The sequence below is a fragment of the Centruroides vittatus genome, unplaced genomic scaffold (assembly GCF_030686945.1).
Source record: "Centruroides vittatus isolate TY-2023 unplaced genomic scaffold, ASM3068694v2 contig_1408, whole genome shotgun sequence".
Taxonomy (NCBI): Eukaryota; Metazoa; Arthropoda; class Arachnida; order Scorpiones; family Buthidae; genus Centruroides; species Centruroides vittatus.
In genome coordinates, this window is record NW_027120884.1 from 222,017 (window position 1) to 242,148 (window position 20,132).

A 20,132-nucleotide genomic window follows, 5' to 3' on the forward strand; every position below is an offset into this window, starting at 1 on the left:
CGCATTTACAATATTTTAAAAACTGTAAGGATTTAAGAACATTTTTAATCAGAATGAAATAAAATTTATAAAGTAAATCAACTGGAAAATTCTTCTTATTCTATTCATCAAAATTTACGTTTTTGATTTCTTATTTAAATTAATTCGATAAATTTTTAGACTGTAGTTTATTCCCCCCCCTCTTATCAGGAGTTAAAGCTTGTAAGATTTAATTAAATTTTAGCTTCATATAAAACGTTATCACTCGTCCATTTTGAATAAATTTCGAGTTACGATTTTAGATATTTCTCTGTAAATCGATTATATCAAAGAAACTTATATTAATAAATTCAAAATTCTTGATAAAATAATATTTTTAATTCATTATAATCTACAATATTGCATAAGAACAGTAAATTTTTTAAAATCTTTCATACATAGAATATTAAACAATTTCAGAAGATATATATATATTTTTTAATCAATAAATATAAATAATTTTTCGATCGGTGATAAAAAACTCAATTAATTAAAATCATTATAATTTAAATTCTAGTTTAACAATAACAATATACTCGTTTCAAATGAATATGTTAAATAAAATAAAGAATTTAAATGATTTTCGAAGAAAAATATTAAATCTGTCAGAACAAGTTGCTTTTTATTTTTTGAATTTTTATAGTATTTAAAGTGATATTTTAATGAAAATTATTTTTAAAACTTAACGTAAAAGATGAAGAGAGCATAAATAATACGTAATTAAATTTTTTTATGCGCATTTTTGAATAAAATTACTGTAAAAAATATATATACGTAACAGAGTCATAAATGCTTTAATTTGGTTTCTTGTTGAATGAAAAGAAGCAAATAAAAAGATTAAATTCGAAATTAATTCACGTAAAATACAAGTTTGCTCTTAATAATAACAAATGCGAATATTTTTGAAAAATATGCGATAAAATTAAAAGAAAATTTCAAAGAGAAAGTATGAAAGAAGAATGTTGCAACTCAGTGATTCGGAAAATGGAATATCGTGTACTCTTATCCAGGATTTTTGTTTTCAACAAAACAAAAAAAAATACAAATGTAATCACTTGTAAATATAAAATAAAGAATTATTTAAAAATAAATAAATTCATTTGTAAACGAATTCATTTCTATCGTTTATAATATTATTTCTCGATATATGACAATTTGACTGTATTTATTAATATATTCGAATTGTAAAATTAATTTTGCAAATATAAGAAAAAAGATCATTTAAATTTTATTACAAGGAAATATTCTTCATCTACAGAAATCTGCGAAATATTCTAAATTGTAGAATAAATCTCATAACGTTTTTTTTTCTTTTTTTGTTAACAAATAACAGATTCTCTTTCCAACTGGATAAGATTTTGATGCTATTTTCTAATCTATCATAATCCTTTTTTTTTGTACAAAACAATGTCTTCTTTACAATGATTCAAAAAGGAGATAAAGACTTAATGGAGAAGCAGTCGGGTCGTCAGAAGAACTCTTGACATTAGTATACGTGATACAATATATAATAGATATGCTTTTGCACTGTTTAATAATTAAAATTTTAGCACCAATATCTTATTAGTAATTTTGACTTTCTGAAGATAAACGTGGAAAGCTCTCTTCTCCTGTTTTATTTATTTATTTATTTTTTCTTCTAAAATCTGCAAAACTACAACTGTTTGTTGACTAAAATTTAAATGATTCGGAAATACGTAAATTATATATATTTTTTTAAGAATTATTTTTTTCCGATAGAGTTTATTCTTCTTTTTTAATCTATAAAAAGCTCATTTTGAACGCCTTCTCACTTCTGAACGTGCTGATAAGTGTTGAACATCTACAACTCCATCCGCTACGATGCTGTGAGAAGCTGGCGTGTATAACTGTAAAATTTATTAAATAATATATCATTTATACCATTTTTTTTACTAAGAAGAGGATTTTATATTATCTGAAAATATTTTCTCCTCTTTAATAATATATACTGTATATGCTAAGCTTTACATTCTGAAATCTTTTATTTTAAAAGATGCGAATAAACTGTTAAATATTAACAATTTAGGCAACGATCGTTTATAGATGAAAACTTTTAATACTTAAAAATATAATTCTATATTTATTTTATCCAATTCCAAATTTTATTTGAATATTTTTGAACTGTTTTCTAGTGTTATTCGCTAACGAATCGAGCACCAGTTTTAAAGAAGAAAAATTTTTTATCTTCTCTTCAATTTTAGTAAAAAATAATTAAATTCTGACTAAGTAAAATTTCCTTACCGTTTTTTAAAAATATCTTAAGCTGAAAATTAGAGAAAATTTCCAGAAAATTATCACGAAAAATTACAATCGAGTGGACCACTTTCCACTTACGTAAAGTACTAAAGAAATAAAAATTGAAATTGGTATACCGAATTAAATGGACCCTGTTCGTACCCTGCTGCATTCTCCTTCTAAATCACCATTTATGGACATTCGTAGTTTATTTTTCATGGCTTCCATTAGACTCACCTGAAAGATTTGAACGTTATTATTTATTTTTCTCGTGTAAATTGTTTGTCTTTTTCAAACATGAATTATGTTTTTACCTCACGTATTTCTTTGGCATTCGATTAAATGTTATTTATTATATTTAACATGCAACTTTTCATACTTTTACTATCACAATTTTCTGTAAATATAGCTGATATATTCGACAATTTTGCTATATTTCAATATTCAAACTATTATCAATTTATGAATAAAGTTCCATCCTTGTCTAACCCATTGTTAACACAGTTCTTGTACTTCGAGTAATTTATAAGAAAAATTAATTGTAATTAATCATTTATAAAATTTAAAACAAAAATATTTATAATAATAAACAAGCTGAATATAAAATACTAAAATCTATAAAAAAAATTTCACTTATGTTAGAATTAAATTGCAGTTTATTATTATTATTATTATAAAAATCAAGTATATTTTCAAATTAATTTATAATATTCCATTGTGATTAATATAAAATTAAATCGAATTTTATGATTTTTTTTCATTTTTATCAAAGATATTTATATATTAAAACAACTTCTTGCAGAATTACTGGAACGTATAAATCACACTCTAGAAGCTTATGAATGTAGTAACAACAACACTCGGAGGTACTGTTATGAAAAAACGGGCAACACCAGCAGTTAGCAACCTTTTTCTATACCATTATTTATATCTTATTATTGACTGTTTCTATCTCCATTCTAACATATATGGATAAAAGTTGTCTACACGCGCTTAGATTGTTCCATAGATTTTAAAATAATTTTTGAACACGTGTTCCATACGTACCATCAATTTTTAAAAATAATTTTTAAATATTACTCTTTGTATTCCACGCTCGAATCGTACTGGTTTAAAAACGTGAGGAAGACCGGGTACGGTCGAAAACGTTAGTTATCCATTAAAGTGTTGTTCCTGGACTCCTAAGGTTCTAAAGTGTGATATTTATATAAATTATTATTTTATCTTGTATTATATAATTTATAAATCTATTCAAAAATGAGAACGTGCTCATAAAGATACGAGAGTTTATAAATTACAAGAGAGATTTATAAATTTAGAATATTTTATTACATATAAATTTAGATATTAGAATAAATTTAGAATATTTTTACAGAAATTTCGAATAAAAATGTAAATTAGAGAGATTTATAAATTATATAAATCAATTCCGAAATGAGAACTTGAACATCAAAGCATGAAATTCGTAAATTTTGTGTAATTCGAGACAAAAAATTTATTTTCTGAATGAATCAAAATATGCAAAAATTAAATATCGAAATTAACTTTTTATTGAATTCTCTGTGTTCAAGAGCGATTTTTCTTCATACAATAACGAGAAACAATAAATTCATTGTTTTATACACGTATAAAACTGCAACTTGAAAGTACAAGTTTTAGAAAATAATCTTAAGAACCAACAAAATAAATAATTATTATCAGTTCTTCATCATAATTGAAAATTTAAAAGCAATATTCTAGCTAATTTAATTTGGATACTTAATTATAGGAATAAGTTCTGCGGATAAATCACAATTTAGTATAAATATAATTGAAAATTTCTTATAGTTATGAATTTTTAAAGACCAACTGTATGTGAAAAACACGTATGATGAAAATCATATGTTTTACATGACCAATTAATAGCATCGAAACTGACAATAATTCAGTTTCGATGCGATTTATTGGTTGAAACGAAAAGTCCGAAAGCATATAAAAGTATATTTTAATATAATTGTCAGGATTGAAACTTACAGATTTATTTCGCATAAAATTTTAACTCGTTTACTGGAATAAGAACACATTTGTAAGAGCACTTTACGACGAAAATTCGTCGTAAAGTGCTCTTACAGCAGAATTTTCAATGTGGCGCAGGAATGTTTGTTACTTTTAACACTTCATACAGTAAATTAGATAAAATGTCTTTATGTATGCAGATAATTCAAGGAAAATTGTACTAATTTAAACAAAAAATTCCAATAAAATGAATTTTTTTTTCGTAAGTGACGTGTGCTGTATACATCAGTCGTAATTTCTACTAAGAATCCATCTGGTTGATTCAGATGTGTAAATGATAGACTAAAAAAACGATGGCTGAATACATCCCGAGTGGAACTGAAATAGGTTTAAATTTCGAAACGAAGTCAAGATACCTAATTTTAAAAAATCATAATTTAATGTAGCCTTAATTTTCGATACAGTTTGAGCTTCTAACATTGATCTGTCAATCCGTCATTCTGCATTACTCCTTATAAGTTATAGTCTATAGAATGTAGAATTTTGTCGGCGAAATTAATCCTTAAGGAATCATTTTTTGGCATCATCCATCCAATAAGTATGCTTATGCGTCATTTGATACATTCAGAAAGTATTATAAACGACTCACAGAATTTGTATTTGCGAATTTCTTAAAAATAATATTCACGATACGTATCATTTGCTAAATATTGGTACAGAAGTTTAGCACTAGTATTGAGAAATATTTACATTACGAGAAAGTATTTTTATGTCATTTCAGTCGGATTTGCTAATTTAAATTCGAAAATACACCGAACTCCTGATTATCCGTGCTAATTAGCGCATGGAAAATCGGAAAACACGGATAATCCAAAATAACCCTCGAAACTATAAAAAAAAATACTATTTAGAGGTTTTAAATTAACTACGGGTATATATACAGCTCAACCTCGTTATAACGTGATGCTATTGTGAATAACAACCCCCAAGTTTCTAAAGTTCAAGTCATGCTAAATAATATTTTTAAATATGTAGTATAAAAATTTAAATGTTACGTTTCTAAGCATAATTCTTACATCTTTTTCCTAAATTAATCTATTTGTAATTTAATTTTAAGACTAGTAGGGTATTTTTAAACTTTTTATAGCGTATAAGTGTGTCTTTTTGCGTGTATCAATAAATTTCTAAATTTTCGTATTTAAATTGAAGTCAACTCCCTTGCACGTTTTAAACCTTTTCATGAAAAGTCAGCTCAGCTTGAAAGATCACTGCATGTGCACTGATAATGTGTACACAACTTTCCTTCCTTTCACTGTCCGTGGTCAAAATAGACAAATTATTTTGGCGATGCAAGGATAATCGGGAGTTCGATGTTTGTTATAAGTTCACAATACTCGCATTCTTGATATTATCATACAGCTTTAACAGTTTTATAAAGTGAAAAACTTCACACCCTTATAACGGTAACTGACAGAAAATTAAAAATATCGTCAATCATTTCTTCATTATCATTCGATATTGCATCGAATACTTTATTGTTTTGATAATATTTTCGAATTTATAACGGATTTCCCTTAACGTACGGTATGAAATGCCGATATATAAAAGGCTATAAATGTCTCTGGCAGTACGAAAATTAAGATGTTATATATTTCAATTTGTTTCAGTCATAAATTACTATTGGTGGCTTGCTTTACACTCCGATGAAATTCGTTAGAATATTATTGGAATTAGTAACGTTAATAATTATTCAAATGTTGAGTAATATCTCTTCGGGATTAACTATGATGTTTTAAGTTGATGAAATGGCAAACGCACTCGTTTTGAGAGAAATTAAATGTATCGAAATTCAATCAGATCGAAAATGATATTTCGGCATCTCTCCGAACTTAATTAAATTATTTTGGGAATTTAATTGTCTGTATTAATTAATATTTAATGTCTGTTATAATACTAGAGTAATCATAATTATTAATCACAATATCGAGTTCTCAACTTTTCAATTACTTTTCTTTTATAAAGACATAATCTTGTTTTTATTTCATCCAAACAATTAATATTTTTCGTATTCGAGCGAAACGAAAACTAAAAAAACACCGTCACAACTCCGGGCTGTAATTTATGAATCACCCTTTAATTTAAAAAAGTCTCGCGTCTTCCGAAATCCGTATATAGTTAACGGAAATCTCGGTCCATAATCTTTCCGTATCTAGTCTCGATTTTCAGCTATCTAACTCCGTTATCGAGATTAACGAAGGACAGACAGATGGACAGACGTCAGTGGGAATGAATAGGTCTACAATATGAAAATTTTAGCCTAATATACAGAATTTTGTCAAATTTCTCAATATAAAGATTATATAAAACCCTTAAAATAACATTTTATTTAACATTTTAACATTTTTAAAATGTATTATTTTATTTTTAATTTTTGCAATATTTTTCTATATTTATAAATATTTACTGTATAGAGCAAATTACATATAAAATATTTCTTTAAAAGAATACGATGTTTAAAATTTTTATTTTAAGTTTTGTACATAAGTTACTCGAAATTCAAATTTCTAAAGTCAATATTTTATTGATTTTTTAAAATTCTTCATAACAATTAAATTAATTTTTGTAGATATAACATAGATTTGGAACACTATACACCAGTACTAACATGAAAGTCCTATGTAAACTTATAAAGACAGAGGGAGCATGAATGAAGCAGAAAAAATAAAGTGTGTTTTGATATAAAAAATACGAATCATTTGTCTCGAAAGTTGAAATTATTGTTTTCAATATTGCCAAGTTTCCTTGAATCATGCTGAAAGAATTTCAGCAATAAGCTGCGGGTAATGTTTCGTATGAATGAAGTGAATCGACTTATTCAACACTTTCGCATAAAACAATTCATCAAATGTCATGTTTATGTATGAATAAATCTTACTTCGAATACAAAGGAGCTGATTTATTACGTCGATTTATGACTCTAAACTAAAGAAAATAGATATTTTAACGCACATTTATTATTTACTTTCTTTAATTTATGGTAATGTTAGAAGAGTAAGTAACAGAAAAGAATGGACTTAAAAACAGAAAATTTTCTAGATGAAAACATGGAAATTGTGAATTTCTGTAAAGAAAATACTGTAAAATATTTACATAACTTAATCATTTATGTGAATATGCAATAGCATTATGAATATTTAAATGTAACTTTAGAAGTTTAATAGAGCTTTAGAAACATTTTTTAAATTAGAATTATAATACAAAATATTTATATTTTATATTTTAAAAATTTAAGGTAAGATGAATTGTTACATGATTTTAGGAATTTGTAAGAAAAATGATCGAATATGATTTTCTAAAAGTTGTAAAGAAAAGAGAAAAATTGTGTTGTCGGTTTTATCTTTACAACTGTCTACAAATGTCTTTTCTTGCAACAAAAATACAGCAATTGCCAAAAATTTACTGAGAAAAGAGAAAAATATTTACAAGAAAATAGAGTGAAATATAAAAGAAAAACTTCCATTAAGATAAGCAAAATTGGGTCCATCAAAGACTATTACTAAGAACTGTAAGGTACAGAACAATGTTAAATGCTTTTACTATTATTTTTTACAATTACTTTCTTACTAAATGTTATTAGTAACAAAATTTAATAATTTCTAGTTGCATCGTTCAAGTATATAATTATTGGGCCCAATAATTATATACTTACAAATGTCCCAAAAATTGTATACACAAATGGGAATTGTAGAAGGTCTACAATTCCCACTGGTGTCTGCCTGTCCTTCCTTAATTTCGGGGAGAACGGGGGTTAGATAAATGAAAATCAAGACAGGATATGAAAACTTTAAGGGCAGGAAGCCCAGATTAACTATATATTTATCACGTCATTTCAATTCAAAAGTTTTCCCAAGAATGGAGTCACATAAATGACACCGTTGTCATCAGGAAAAGTATGATATACAGGGGGAAAGACGTTACTGATTTGAGATCCAGAGCATATACAATACAGTATTCTAAATTAACGAGTCTCTACTGTAAATTAAAAATATTATTAAAACGTGCAGCCCTGTGACGATATTATAATAATTTTTGCTCGTCTATATTATATATATTCTTACTCTCATTTATTTTTATATGGATATTTCACTAAAACTATTATAATGCTGTCGAAAGAACAGTTGTAATGATTGTTTTAAGTTACATCTAAAATAATAATGAAAATGTTGATGAAAATATCAGGTTTATATCATCGAATGTCTTTCTCACCCCTACAGCCAATACGATTTTAATTGAACTAATTAGAAGAAGGAGAGAGAATGAGGCCACATCTAACCACTGACATTAATAACCTATGCAATTTAAATTATAAGTTTTCTTTCAAGAAAACGCATTTACAATCGATTTTAATTATTTAAATGAAATTTTATAAAGGTGAAGATATAGTTTGTTTTTATGAAACCTCACTAAAACATTAAAACAGTTTGTAAGGAAAGAAAAAATTTCGAAATTACATTCGGCTTCTTTTTCTCTCGTGATGAACATGATCTGATAATTTCATCTGTGAAGACAGCCCAAACAGGGCCCTCCATCTATCAAGATAATGTCGATAGTAAGGTAAAAAGAATCATCGATATTATTTGATTGATAAAATTTGATCTTATAATTTCTCGCGGATCACTTCAAATTACTAACGATTTTTGGCATTTCTCTCTAACTTATCGAATGAACATAAATTCTCAATGAGGAGAATTAAGAAAAACTAGTTATAATCCAGTTGTTAGCAAAGTTATAGCAATTTCTAAAATGATTACCCCAAAGATTATTTATAATAGCTGTAAGTTACTAAAAAATAGTTTAATGATTATTAACTATTAAAGAGTTTTATATAATAAATTTATACAATCTTACGTAAAGAAATTCTACTCATTACTATAATTACAATATCAATCATTATTAGGCCTATGTTAAGACAATATATTATATTAATTTATCTATATTATACAATTATTAAGGTTTCTTAATTAATATTTATTTGAATCAGGCAGTTAATTTAATAAAATTGAACATTTCATTAAATAGAAATTAAATTACCTCCATGTTTTATTCAAAAAGGTGTGACAGCATTTATGTATGTGGTTACAAATATATAGTGGAAAATAGTTACAATAGCAATTTCAAAATTTTAAATGAAACTAAATATACTATTATAATAATTGCAAGAAGTTTCGAATGTTAAAACACTATCAATTGATACATCAGTTATTGTCCTTTTCACAAACGACATATGTAATGCCAATTAACTGAGTTAACTTTTATTTAAATTTTCAAATTATTATTATATTAGCTATTTAAAAAATTAACACCATTTTTATAAAATTATCAGCCAAAATGTAGAAACTGAAAAAATGCACTTTCACAGAGAATGAAGAAAAAGATGCTATTTCACATCCCATGAGTCAAAACTGCTTTCAGATGGATTTCAGATGTAAAATTTTGTATCTAGGTTATTGGAAAAAATCTGAAATCCCTATTTGTGCATTCATCATAATTGACACGGTCTTTTCTTGATTGTCGCCCGACTGTTTGAATCGAAGAAATTCACTCACATTTCTCAGTTCCGAGTAGATACAAACCACTGAACACTGGTAGTTAGTCGCGGGTTCGCGCCTCACAAACGAGCTGGCCGCGTGGAATTTTCTGGATTTACTTCGTATCTAGCATATAAATATGGGCCAGTTTACCACAGAAAATCTGGAAAATATTGCCGCTTTAGTAGATAGCCCATAACTCAATCTATCAATCGTCAATTTTTCAGTTTTGACATAAACTCGGCTGTATTTAAAATGTCTAGTTTCCCTTAAAAATTCTCTAAAATACTAATTCTTATTAAATTTTCATCTTTATAAAGCTGTAATTTCATTAAATACTAAATTAAAATGGAAAAATTCAAGTAAGAAACTGTATTATACTTATTCCTCAAAGCGGTAGGATGATTCTTAATATGTGCCATTCAGTTTTCTTGTTTTAAATGGTTTACTATTTCTAATTGTTCTTTATAAAAACTTTATTCAAAGTAAATCGTTTTCATAAAATTTTAATTTAAAAAATTTTAAAAATTACAAGCTAAATTAATAATTTAAAAAGCCTGTTATAAGTAATAATAGGCATACGCATTTTTAAATTAAATAAAAAAGGGGGAATTAATTTGCATATTATGTTATGGACAAAAAGTTTTACTATCTTTAATATATAATAAATTCCTCATTTTTAATAATATCTTTCATTCTATATTTTTCTTTAATTTCTAAATATTGATAAATGTGCCTTGAATTTAGAATTAATAGATTTTAATTATTTTTTCAATAAAATATTTCTCTAACGGGGCAATCATTATTATAAATGTAGATGACTACATAAAAGTAATGTATTGATGTTTTTGACATCATTAATGTGTAATTTAATAGTATTATTTACTTTCATTTCGAATAATAATGGAATAATTTAATTTTAAATATGATTATTTTTTATCAATTTGGAATTTTCTTTTCTATTATTAAATCTGAAGATACTTGATAGGAGAAGAAACAACTATTATTAGTCTTTTTGTCGAGAAATTTTTTCAATGCAAAATTTATTTGAAATAAACCGATTTCTCGTTTCCCTCAATAATAAATATTCATATAATTAAAGGTAGTGAAAAATCGCATAATAATACAAGAATATTTTATTGAATTCCTATTAATTAGAGTCAAGAGCGTTTACTAAAGTATTAAAAACCTATTTGAAATAAATTAGACTTTGTCTTACAATCATGCATAATTACTGCAATTTCTTAGTTAATACTGAATTATGGAATTTAGTTTCCTCATTTATTAATCATGACTTTCGTTAATGTATAATGCATCTCTCTTATTATTTTTCTTTTACGTTTGATTATTTACAAGCGATTTTTGATCGGTTTCGCTTTTTAGAAATAAATTTCCTTGAGTTTATTAAAAGTTGCATTAATTTAATTATTAATTAAACTTGCTAGAAAGAATTTCTAAAGATCGAATTTCTTGGAGTAGAAGAGAGAATATCTATTTGATCTGACAAAAATAACTGAAGCTTGTTTATATGGAACAAAGAATGGAAAGAAAAATATCGCAAATTGAGTCAAAGAAAATATCTGTTTGATAGGACTGTTTTTATCTAATAGGTGCAAACAAACAAAAACAGAAATAAAAGTAAAGCTATCAACAAAGAAAATAGATCCATTAGGTGAACACTTTGATAATGAACACTTTCTGTCTTCTCTGAATGATGCTTTTTTCCCAAATAACCATCCAGATGAATTCTACTTACAAATATTCTGTCATTAAATTGGCTAATGAAGAAAGTAGTAATGAAAACATTTATTACGTTTTCTTCACTATTTTCCTTATTAACTCAATTGGACGAGTTACAACTTACGAGGCAAATGATTCTGACAAACAAACAAATGCATTTTCATATATAACGTAAGTTAATTATGAGACAATTTGCATTTTAATTATTTTAAAACAATCATTGCGCTTCATTAATCAATTTTAATTTTTATGATGAATATTACGCAACGCATTTCTAAAGTTGAGGTCGATCCATAACAGAAATAATGAAATTGTTTTCTTTTTTTCTTAATTTAACTTTTACAAACAGATGGCCGTATGGAATGCTGTATGGCCGTAAAGAATGATAAATTTGCAAGTTCCTAATTAATATTACGCCTAAATGTTTTTAAATTGTTTACATAAATTTTATAAAAGTAGATTTGCTTAATTCGAAACAACAATCTTCGCTTCATATCTGATAATTAATTATTATTTACTTTATAGATACTATAAATATTTAATGGGACGACTTCAAACCTACATAAATTTTATAGAAAAGTATACATGTAAATTTAAAAAATTATCATCATTCAAATCAAAAAGTAAATTATGAAATTACACGTAAAATTATTCTGCTTTTCTTCTTGAAAATACTTAGATAATGCGATCAAATTTAAGTTTTAAAATATAAATTGAGAATTTAAAAAAGTTAATGATTTAGGAAGATAGAAAAAAAAAGACTTGAATGTAAAGGAAAGCATTTTTCTCAATTACAAAATAAATATTATTCTATGTTAAGTGCCAATATGAAACGAGAGAGAACGAAAAGCGAATGTGTCAATGTCGAGAAAGATGGCATCTGTTGGAGAATGACTGTTTACATTATATCTTGACATTCACAGTCCATTATTGATAGGCACACTTTTGTCTCTTGCACTTCAAATAGCCAATATGGACTATAAGCCAAATCAGCTTAGCAGCAATCTTCTGCCTTTGCATGATAAAGCAACAAGACTGTCAATCCTGTTTCATTCTTTAAATATCTCTTACAGTCTCGACTTTAACCCGTCTCACTATACTTTGCGATCGAGTTAAACGATTTCTAGAAAGGCAATTTCTTCAGGAAATGAATTTGTGTAATAGGATTTCTCTAACAATCTCTCTTTGTTTCTTAATTTGCTTTTATGTAATTTAAAGAATATATATAATGAAGTAATCCCGCAGTTTCGAATTATAGTAATTACGAATATTCTACTTCTTTTCTTTTCATATTAACAATTTAAAAATATTCTAATATTTATCAGGAATATTTAAAGAGGAATATTAATATTTCTTTATGATTTATGCATACATAATTTTTGAAAATAAATATTACAATTAAAATAAATTTTAATTTAAAAATCTGTAGTTTATTTATGTTAAGCTAAGTAGAGTATATTTTTAAAAATTACTATCAGCTTACAAATATAAAGTAATTTTATTGCCAAATTATCGAAATCTTTATAAATTTAACTTACTTTTGATCGATTTGATTCAATCTGGGATACATAACAAAATTCAATTGTAGCTACGCATAGGGCTAATATACACCCTCCAACCAATATATAGAAACAACCGGCCACATTACTTAACGTTAATTCGTTTTGAGAAGATTCCTGAAAAGAAACTCGATAAAGTTTAAAGTTTTGCATTAAAATATTTATTTTAGTTTATATATTTTTTCCAATATAAGTTTAGTGTCTAAAGATAAACCCAATAAGAATATTAACTGAAAGTAAGACAACAGTCAAAATAAGAGCTGCATCAATCAATCATGGTTTGTTATTGGATGTTGGTGCAGTGAGATTGATGCACCATCCATCATAATTTGTTGTAGCTAAAATATGGTGGCTAAGATGGTCCGGTGGGCAAAAACATACAAAAATGCACATGAGAAAGAATTTATATCCATTCTGTATAGTGGATCATTTGTTCACAACGACAGCCCATTCCGATGCAGAAATATTTTGTGCATTGAGATTTATGGAAACAGGGAATAAGACTTTGAATAAATTTATATGCCAATATATTAGTGAGTTTTGTATAAAACTACCAAAATTCATACACGTATGTGTATACCGAAATAAATATTACGTTGTAAATCTCTTTTAAACTGTATACAAAGTAGTATGTTTGATACGAACAAATACTTTAATAACGCAAGCATCTATTCATTACACAGTTTATTTAAACAGTTAATGTAATATTTGTGTAATTTTCAAAATTGTGAAATTTGAATTATTATGCATTTTATTATCAAAAATTAAGTATTGAAAATTAACAAGGTTTAAAGTTTAATTCGATATAACTTGAGGCTTTTCTTACTAGCAGAATTAAAATTTATCCATTTTTTACCTTACTATCCCCGTTTCTGCATTCACTCCTATCGTACCACCATTTATTTTCCAAACGAGCTAAATCTCCTTTCTCCAACATTGTCAAAACAGCCAAATTCAAACGATCCCTAAAAATTGCCCATTTAATTAAAATTCTACAACTTAAATCAGAATTATATTAAAAAAGAATACTACTTAATATATTAAAATGTCTGTAAATATAACATGTACCTGAGATTAGATCCAACAGGTGTTGCCACACCGTATCCTTTAGCATCTAAATTTCTTCCTACTTTCATCGTATCGCAAGGTTGTCTCTCGTTAATATATTCGTTCTTAGTAGATTCCATTAAAAATGCATATTTTCCCTTCGACTCCCTTACTCTTCTAATGCCCTCTCCGTAAGAAGAGACGAAAACTTGCTTTCTCGAATTCATAAATTCCCACATTCGAGCATAAACAGCTATTTTTGCGCTTTGAAGCTATCAGAATAACGAGATAAAATCTTACATTAGTTACATTTAAAATTCTTATTTTTAACACTTTCAATGTTAAAAATCGATAGAAAATACCCTTCATAAAGTCTTACCCTGAAGAATTCCTGCGTCGAAGAAAACGATAGAGTACCATATTCGACTTCGGTCTGTTTGGCTAAGTCTTCAGCAGAATTAATAGGCGTTACCATTCTTTCCATTGTGAGAAAGGCAGCCAAATTGGCAGTGTACGAAGAGATAATGATGAGTGTGAAAAACCACCAGACACTGCCCACTATACGACCTGCAATCGACCTAAACAGAAACGTTACAACAGATACTGCGAAGCTATTTATCTCATTCGCTACGACGAAGACGAAACTTATTATTTTCATAATGACTAGATTTAAATTTATATTAATTCGAAAATCATCATTCCAAGCAAAGCATTCATCATAAAGTTCAGCAGATAAATAAATCAAACTCTACTCATTTTCGTCACTACGTTTTTCGAAATTTCATAATTATACATTGTTTTTGCAAACGAAGTAGCATAAAAAGTGAGGAATACAAAAGAAACGGAAATTATTTTTAGAATTGAACGAATTTAAATAATTTTAAAGCAATTAATTATAATTAATTAGTAAAATAAAACTCGAATCGCTCGATTAATCAATTAGCATATTATACTTGTTTTTTTTATAAACTACTATAACAATATAAATTAAATTTTTAAATATTACTTATCATTTTGATTTATACATGCGCCAAATAATAAATTAAATGTTTCTATTTTTGTAAACAAGAAAAGCTGTTCATCGATTTAACTATCTGCATTCTAAAATACAGTATATGCATTGCAGAAAAGGTTAATAAAAATAAATGACCAATTAAACAATAAGTTAAATATCATAAATGTAAACAAAATTATCGAGAAAATAAATTGAAATATTTTCTGTAATTACATTTTCACCTTAAATGTATTAAAATTTTAACTGTTTTTTAAGTTAAAAATATTCATTCTATTCTCCAATATAAATGTAATTCAGTTATATGAGATTAAAGCAGTCTACAAAGAAATGTGAGTAAAAATATGTAAAAATTTAATAAAGTTCATTTCTTTATGAAAAATGTCCTTGAAAAAAAAAATGGTTAAAATGATCAGAAATTCATTTAAAAACATTTTGCTTTCTTTAAACATTAATGTTTGTTATTTATCCTGAGGTTATGCCACTCTCTTCGTTCTCTTGGTGATTGTAATGGACTCGTATATTGTTTCACTGTTATTTTTTTTTATACTTTTTTTTTATTCAAGTTTGTAGTCACTCTAAAATACCTCGTGCATTAAATCACCGAACAGTATATCACTTAACCATTAATTTCCATTAAATTACCACCAAAGTGTGTCTTTGACTTTTTTTTCTTTGATCATTCGAGTTGTTTTTTTTTTTAAATACTGGAAGATTCTTCACAACGCTGATGATGGCAGGTCTCGTTAGAGAAGTAATCTTATCTTGTTCGGCTAGCATTACTTATTTTAAATATTCTCCCAGGTCGTCTGGATGTAACGAAGACTGTGACACGTGCCCATTTGTTATGTGTGAGTTTAATTTAATAAATTATTATTAGTATTATTAGCATTATTATTATTATTATTATTATTATTATTATTACATATACATATATACATATAAAGAATGGAAAACTATACGTTAACAGTGAATTGCTTTACCTGGGAATAACAGCTGCAGCCTTGGCATACCCAACATGGCAACACTTTGTAAACAAATTTGAAATCTCGAATATGTTCAATGCTGGTTGAAATCAAATTAAAATAATACAAATTGCACAATGTTTACAAAATAAATAATATTGCATCAAGAATTATGAAATAATTGATTAATCATTTTGTTAGAATATTTGAGTACGAATTAATATCTTTTTTTTTAATTTAGAAAATGAATTAATTTTAAATCATTAAAGTGAAAATAAGATACTTATAATAATACAAGGAAGAAGAACTTTCAAAACATAACTCATATTTAAGATAAATTTTTATTATTTTTAAGAGAAAATTATTTGAAATACAGTAAATCATTATTACGGTGTTAGATGATTAATTAAACAACAGAGCTTAGAAATTAATCGTAAGAACTCTTGATTATTTATTATAAAAATTTTTTATGTGAAAAATACTGATATAATAATAAATATAAAGTTCAGCAGACATGCTAATGATGTAGAAACTGAAATTATATATTTAAATAATTCAGATCCTTACATGATAAGGATGATCAAGTGAGATGTTTTAATTAGTCCATAGAAGACAGAGTGCGGCTCACCCCAGGATAAACAACAAAAACAAAAAAGGTTTTCTTTTTTAATATTTTAATAGAATTCTTCATTATAATTTTATTATCAAAAATTATCAAGAGTGATTTTAACAGTTTCAGAAAACAGACTCGACTTCACTACGTTTCATACCATACAAATATTTCAAAATACATTCCATCTTTTAGACTATTTCTAGCATCATTTGGCATTGCAGAAATAAAATTGTCATTCCTGTTTGCCAGCAACATTCCATTTATTATTATTATTATTGTTTTACTTGAATTTTTCCTGTTGGGCTTTCGTAACTATTGCCTCATGCACAAGACTACAACGTTTCTTTCCAGGTAATCAATCCACGAAACTATTTTATATGAATCAATTAATTCCTATATCCGTTTTCACACTTATAAACTACGTAAACTTAAGGCAGATAACTAGAAATGTTTGCATTTTAGCATTCATAACTTATGTATGCTATCGACATTCTTCACATTCACAGACCATTAAATATAAAGCAAGCATGCAAATTCACTTTAAAATAAATGGATATAACAAGCCATTCCTTAGAGGCAAGGCAAACAAACTTATCTTATTATTATAAATTCATATGCTCTATTATATCATCATCAAGCATATAACATGCAAATTTTCGAAACGAATACTGTATATTACGTACAATTAAACCTGGCGAATATTCTAATCGTAGGAAATAAATTACAAATTATAAATGTCATGAGTAGATCTAACATTATAATTAATACATAATTATAATATAAAGTCGACATATTATATATTTTTTTAAATTGATATATAATTGATATTTATAGGGAGCGAATCCTTGGTTATTAATTAACAAATCCTTATTAAATTGCTAAAATATAATAAATATAACTGCTACTAAGCAATTACTTAAGAAAAACCGTGGAAAGAATATTATTTTTCATTGCTTTTCACATACTAAATCCTATAGAAAATAGTTTTTAAAAAAAACTCATTTTTCTTTCTAAATTTAGTTAGATAAAATTGAATTTACAATATCTTGTTCGTTGATTGCATTAAAATGAGAAAGATTTACAAGAATTTCTGTCGAAGGATTTAAATTCAGTTTTCAAATCATTCACTAGAAAAGTTCAAAAGTAAATAAATTACTTTTTGAAATATAAATGGTATAGGCTTTCAGATATGAGAACGAATAAACTGGGAAATGAGAAAGAATAAATTGCTGCTGGAGGAGAAGGTATTTGAAAAATTCCTCTGAAAAGTAGATCAGTTTTCATATTAGGCTACATAGAAATAAAATTTAAAAAAATAATAATTTAATTACATTTAATTTATAAATAATTACAATAAAAATTATAAAACGATATTTGCTAATTAATTAAGCATTCACTCTCTAATTGCAACAACATTTTAAGTATAGCTTATATAAATTAAATAATCATGCAAACTTTGAAGGATAAAATTTATAAAACGGATAATTTACAGTGCAACGGTTATAATTATCAAATCGTTAAATTTTAAAACGATTTTCGTTTATGATAAATTTATAAATTTTATCCATCAAATGAAATTAATATTATACATTAAATTTTAAGCTTACATTTAAAATTTAGCTATAAATAATCTAAAGATAATATTATCAGTTAGATACGTAAGATTACGTTTAAATTTTAAATTCTAAATTCTAAAATAACTGTAAGTTTAATTTCGCTGTGGCCGGGCGAAGAGAAAGTGTGGATATGATATAGGCATCGTGTTCGTACCTCGGACAAATGTCACAGCCTTGTTGCATGAAGGCGCCCAAGGAAAACCAAAGACTGTTTTGTAGAGAGAAGTCATTGGAAGCCGTTGGTCCCATCATTCCGTCTTCGTATCTCCATTCGTGGGGTGAGAAGCGACTGACTAGAAACAAGACGACAGAAACACCGACGTAGGCGAAGATAATGCACATCCAAATCTCTTCTGACAAAGGATTCATAAAGGAAAACACACCAGGTTTCCTATTTACCGGTTTCTTGATCATGATGCTGATACCCAACGACATAAAAGGTTTGGTAAAATCTATCACGTTCTCTCTAGCCGATGTTATTGTTAATGGAGCAATGGCTATATCGGCTTCCTGAAAAATTAACAATTCGTTACGTGAAAAATATTTGCTAAACTCTTTCTTTCACTAAGCACTAGTTTTTCCATTTTAAAACTACAAATTTATACTTTAATATGATAAATTACAATATATTTTATATACCTTAATACAGTTTTATCGCTGAACTTATATACTTTACAGTATAGAGTGAAGCAAGATCACTACCTTTTAGTTTAATTTAATTCATATAAAAACTGTTTGACTAAATTTATTACTTAAAAAAATCTATTAATATATTATTAACTTTAATTTAGTATAATAATTAATAACATTAAGTTTAAAAATAAGTAAAATATTATACGTTTGTAACAATAAAAGTTTGTAAAATATGTTTTACTAATTACTAAAATAATTATTTTTTATACCCAAACACATAAACAATAAATTTTTATATTTTAACTTCCAATTATTTTGAATAATTAATTTAAAAAATAGAAGAATATTATGTGAGATATAATTACTGTATGTTATTAGTAACAATAATTTGGAATGAAAAAAGATCTCTCTTTTAATATTTCGATAGAAAATTCTAAAAATAGAATAAAAAGTGTGAAAAGTTCAATTAATTAAATTTATAATATATAAGAAATTAATAAATATTCGTTGAGTCTAGACGTCTGCGAAAGTTAATTAGGAATTCAAGCAGCAATTTATCAACAAAGAGGATTATGCCATCTCTTAAACTGAAGGGAGCTTTTTTAGTCAAAGAATACGTCAAAAGACCGAGCTGACAATGAGACTAAAGTCACCCAACGTATGACATTTATTTATAAAATGTATTTTTATTTTTAGCCTCCTGAGGGCAAAAGAGTGCTTTGTCCAGCCCTTCAGCAGCTTTGAAACTTCTTAATCCGTTTGCAGACTACTTCGTTACTTTATCAATCTTTCTTCTATACAGAAATTATTTTTTTTCAAAAAAGGAAAGCTTCTTGGTCATAAATTTTAAGGAGAATTTATCATGTAGCTTTAAACTTTCCTATCAAAATATTTATAGTATTTGAACTTTAATCTTTTCGGTCATTTTTTCAAAAAATTGTAAAATTTTCAATGAAAATATATGATGTTTATTCTTAGAAGCTTTTTTTTGTTTTATTTTTTATTTTTTATTTATTTAAGCAATTTTTATTTAAAATTCTAAAAACGATATTAAAGAAAAATATTTTTAGAACGAATTCATCTTCAGTTC

The 20,132-nt window shown here is 26.2% G+C and overlaps 1 protein-coding gene across 3 annotated transcripts in view; it reads right to left on the reverse strand.

Annotated features, from left to right (window-relative positions):
- Positions 1–625: 625 nt before the first annotated feature.
- LOC136968165 (glutamate receptor 1-like) overlaps positions 626–20,132 on the reverse strand; it is a 63,487-nt gene continuing 43,980 nt past the window's right edge. For 2 of the 3 annotated variants that reach the window (XM_067262127.1, XM_067262129.1), the window contains 7 exons: positions 18,564–18,919; positions 14,583–14,781; positions 14,225–14,475; positions 14,013–14,121; positions 13,136–13,273; positions 2,437–2,511; positions 626–1,886 (listed from right to left, as the gene is read on the reverse strand). In XM_067262127.1, the coding sequence (XP_067118228.1) occupies positions 1,791–1,886; positions 2,437–2,511; positions 13,136–13,273; positions 14,013–14,121; positions 14,225–14,475; positions 14,583–14,781; positions 18,564–18,919 (1,224 nt within the window). In that variant the 3' untranslated portion in view covers positions 626–1,790. Of the gene's footprint in view, positions 1,887–2,411; positions 2,512–13,135; positions 13,274–14,012; positions 14,122–14,224; positions 14,476–14,582; positions 14,782–18,563; positions 18,920–20,132 lie in introns of all 3 variants that reach the window. The other variant, XM_067262128.1, reaches the window with a different exon arrangement.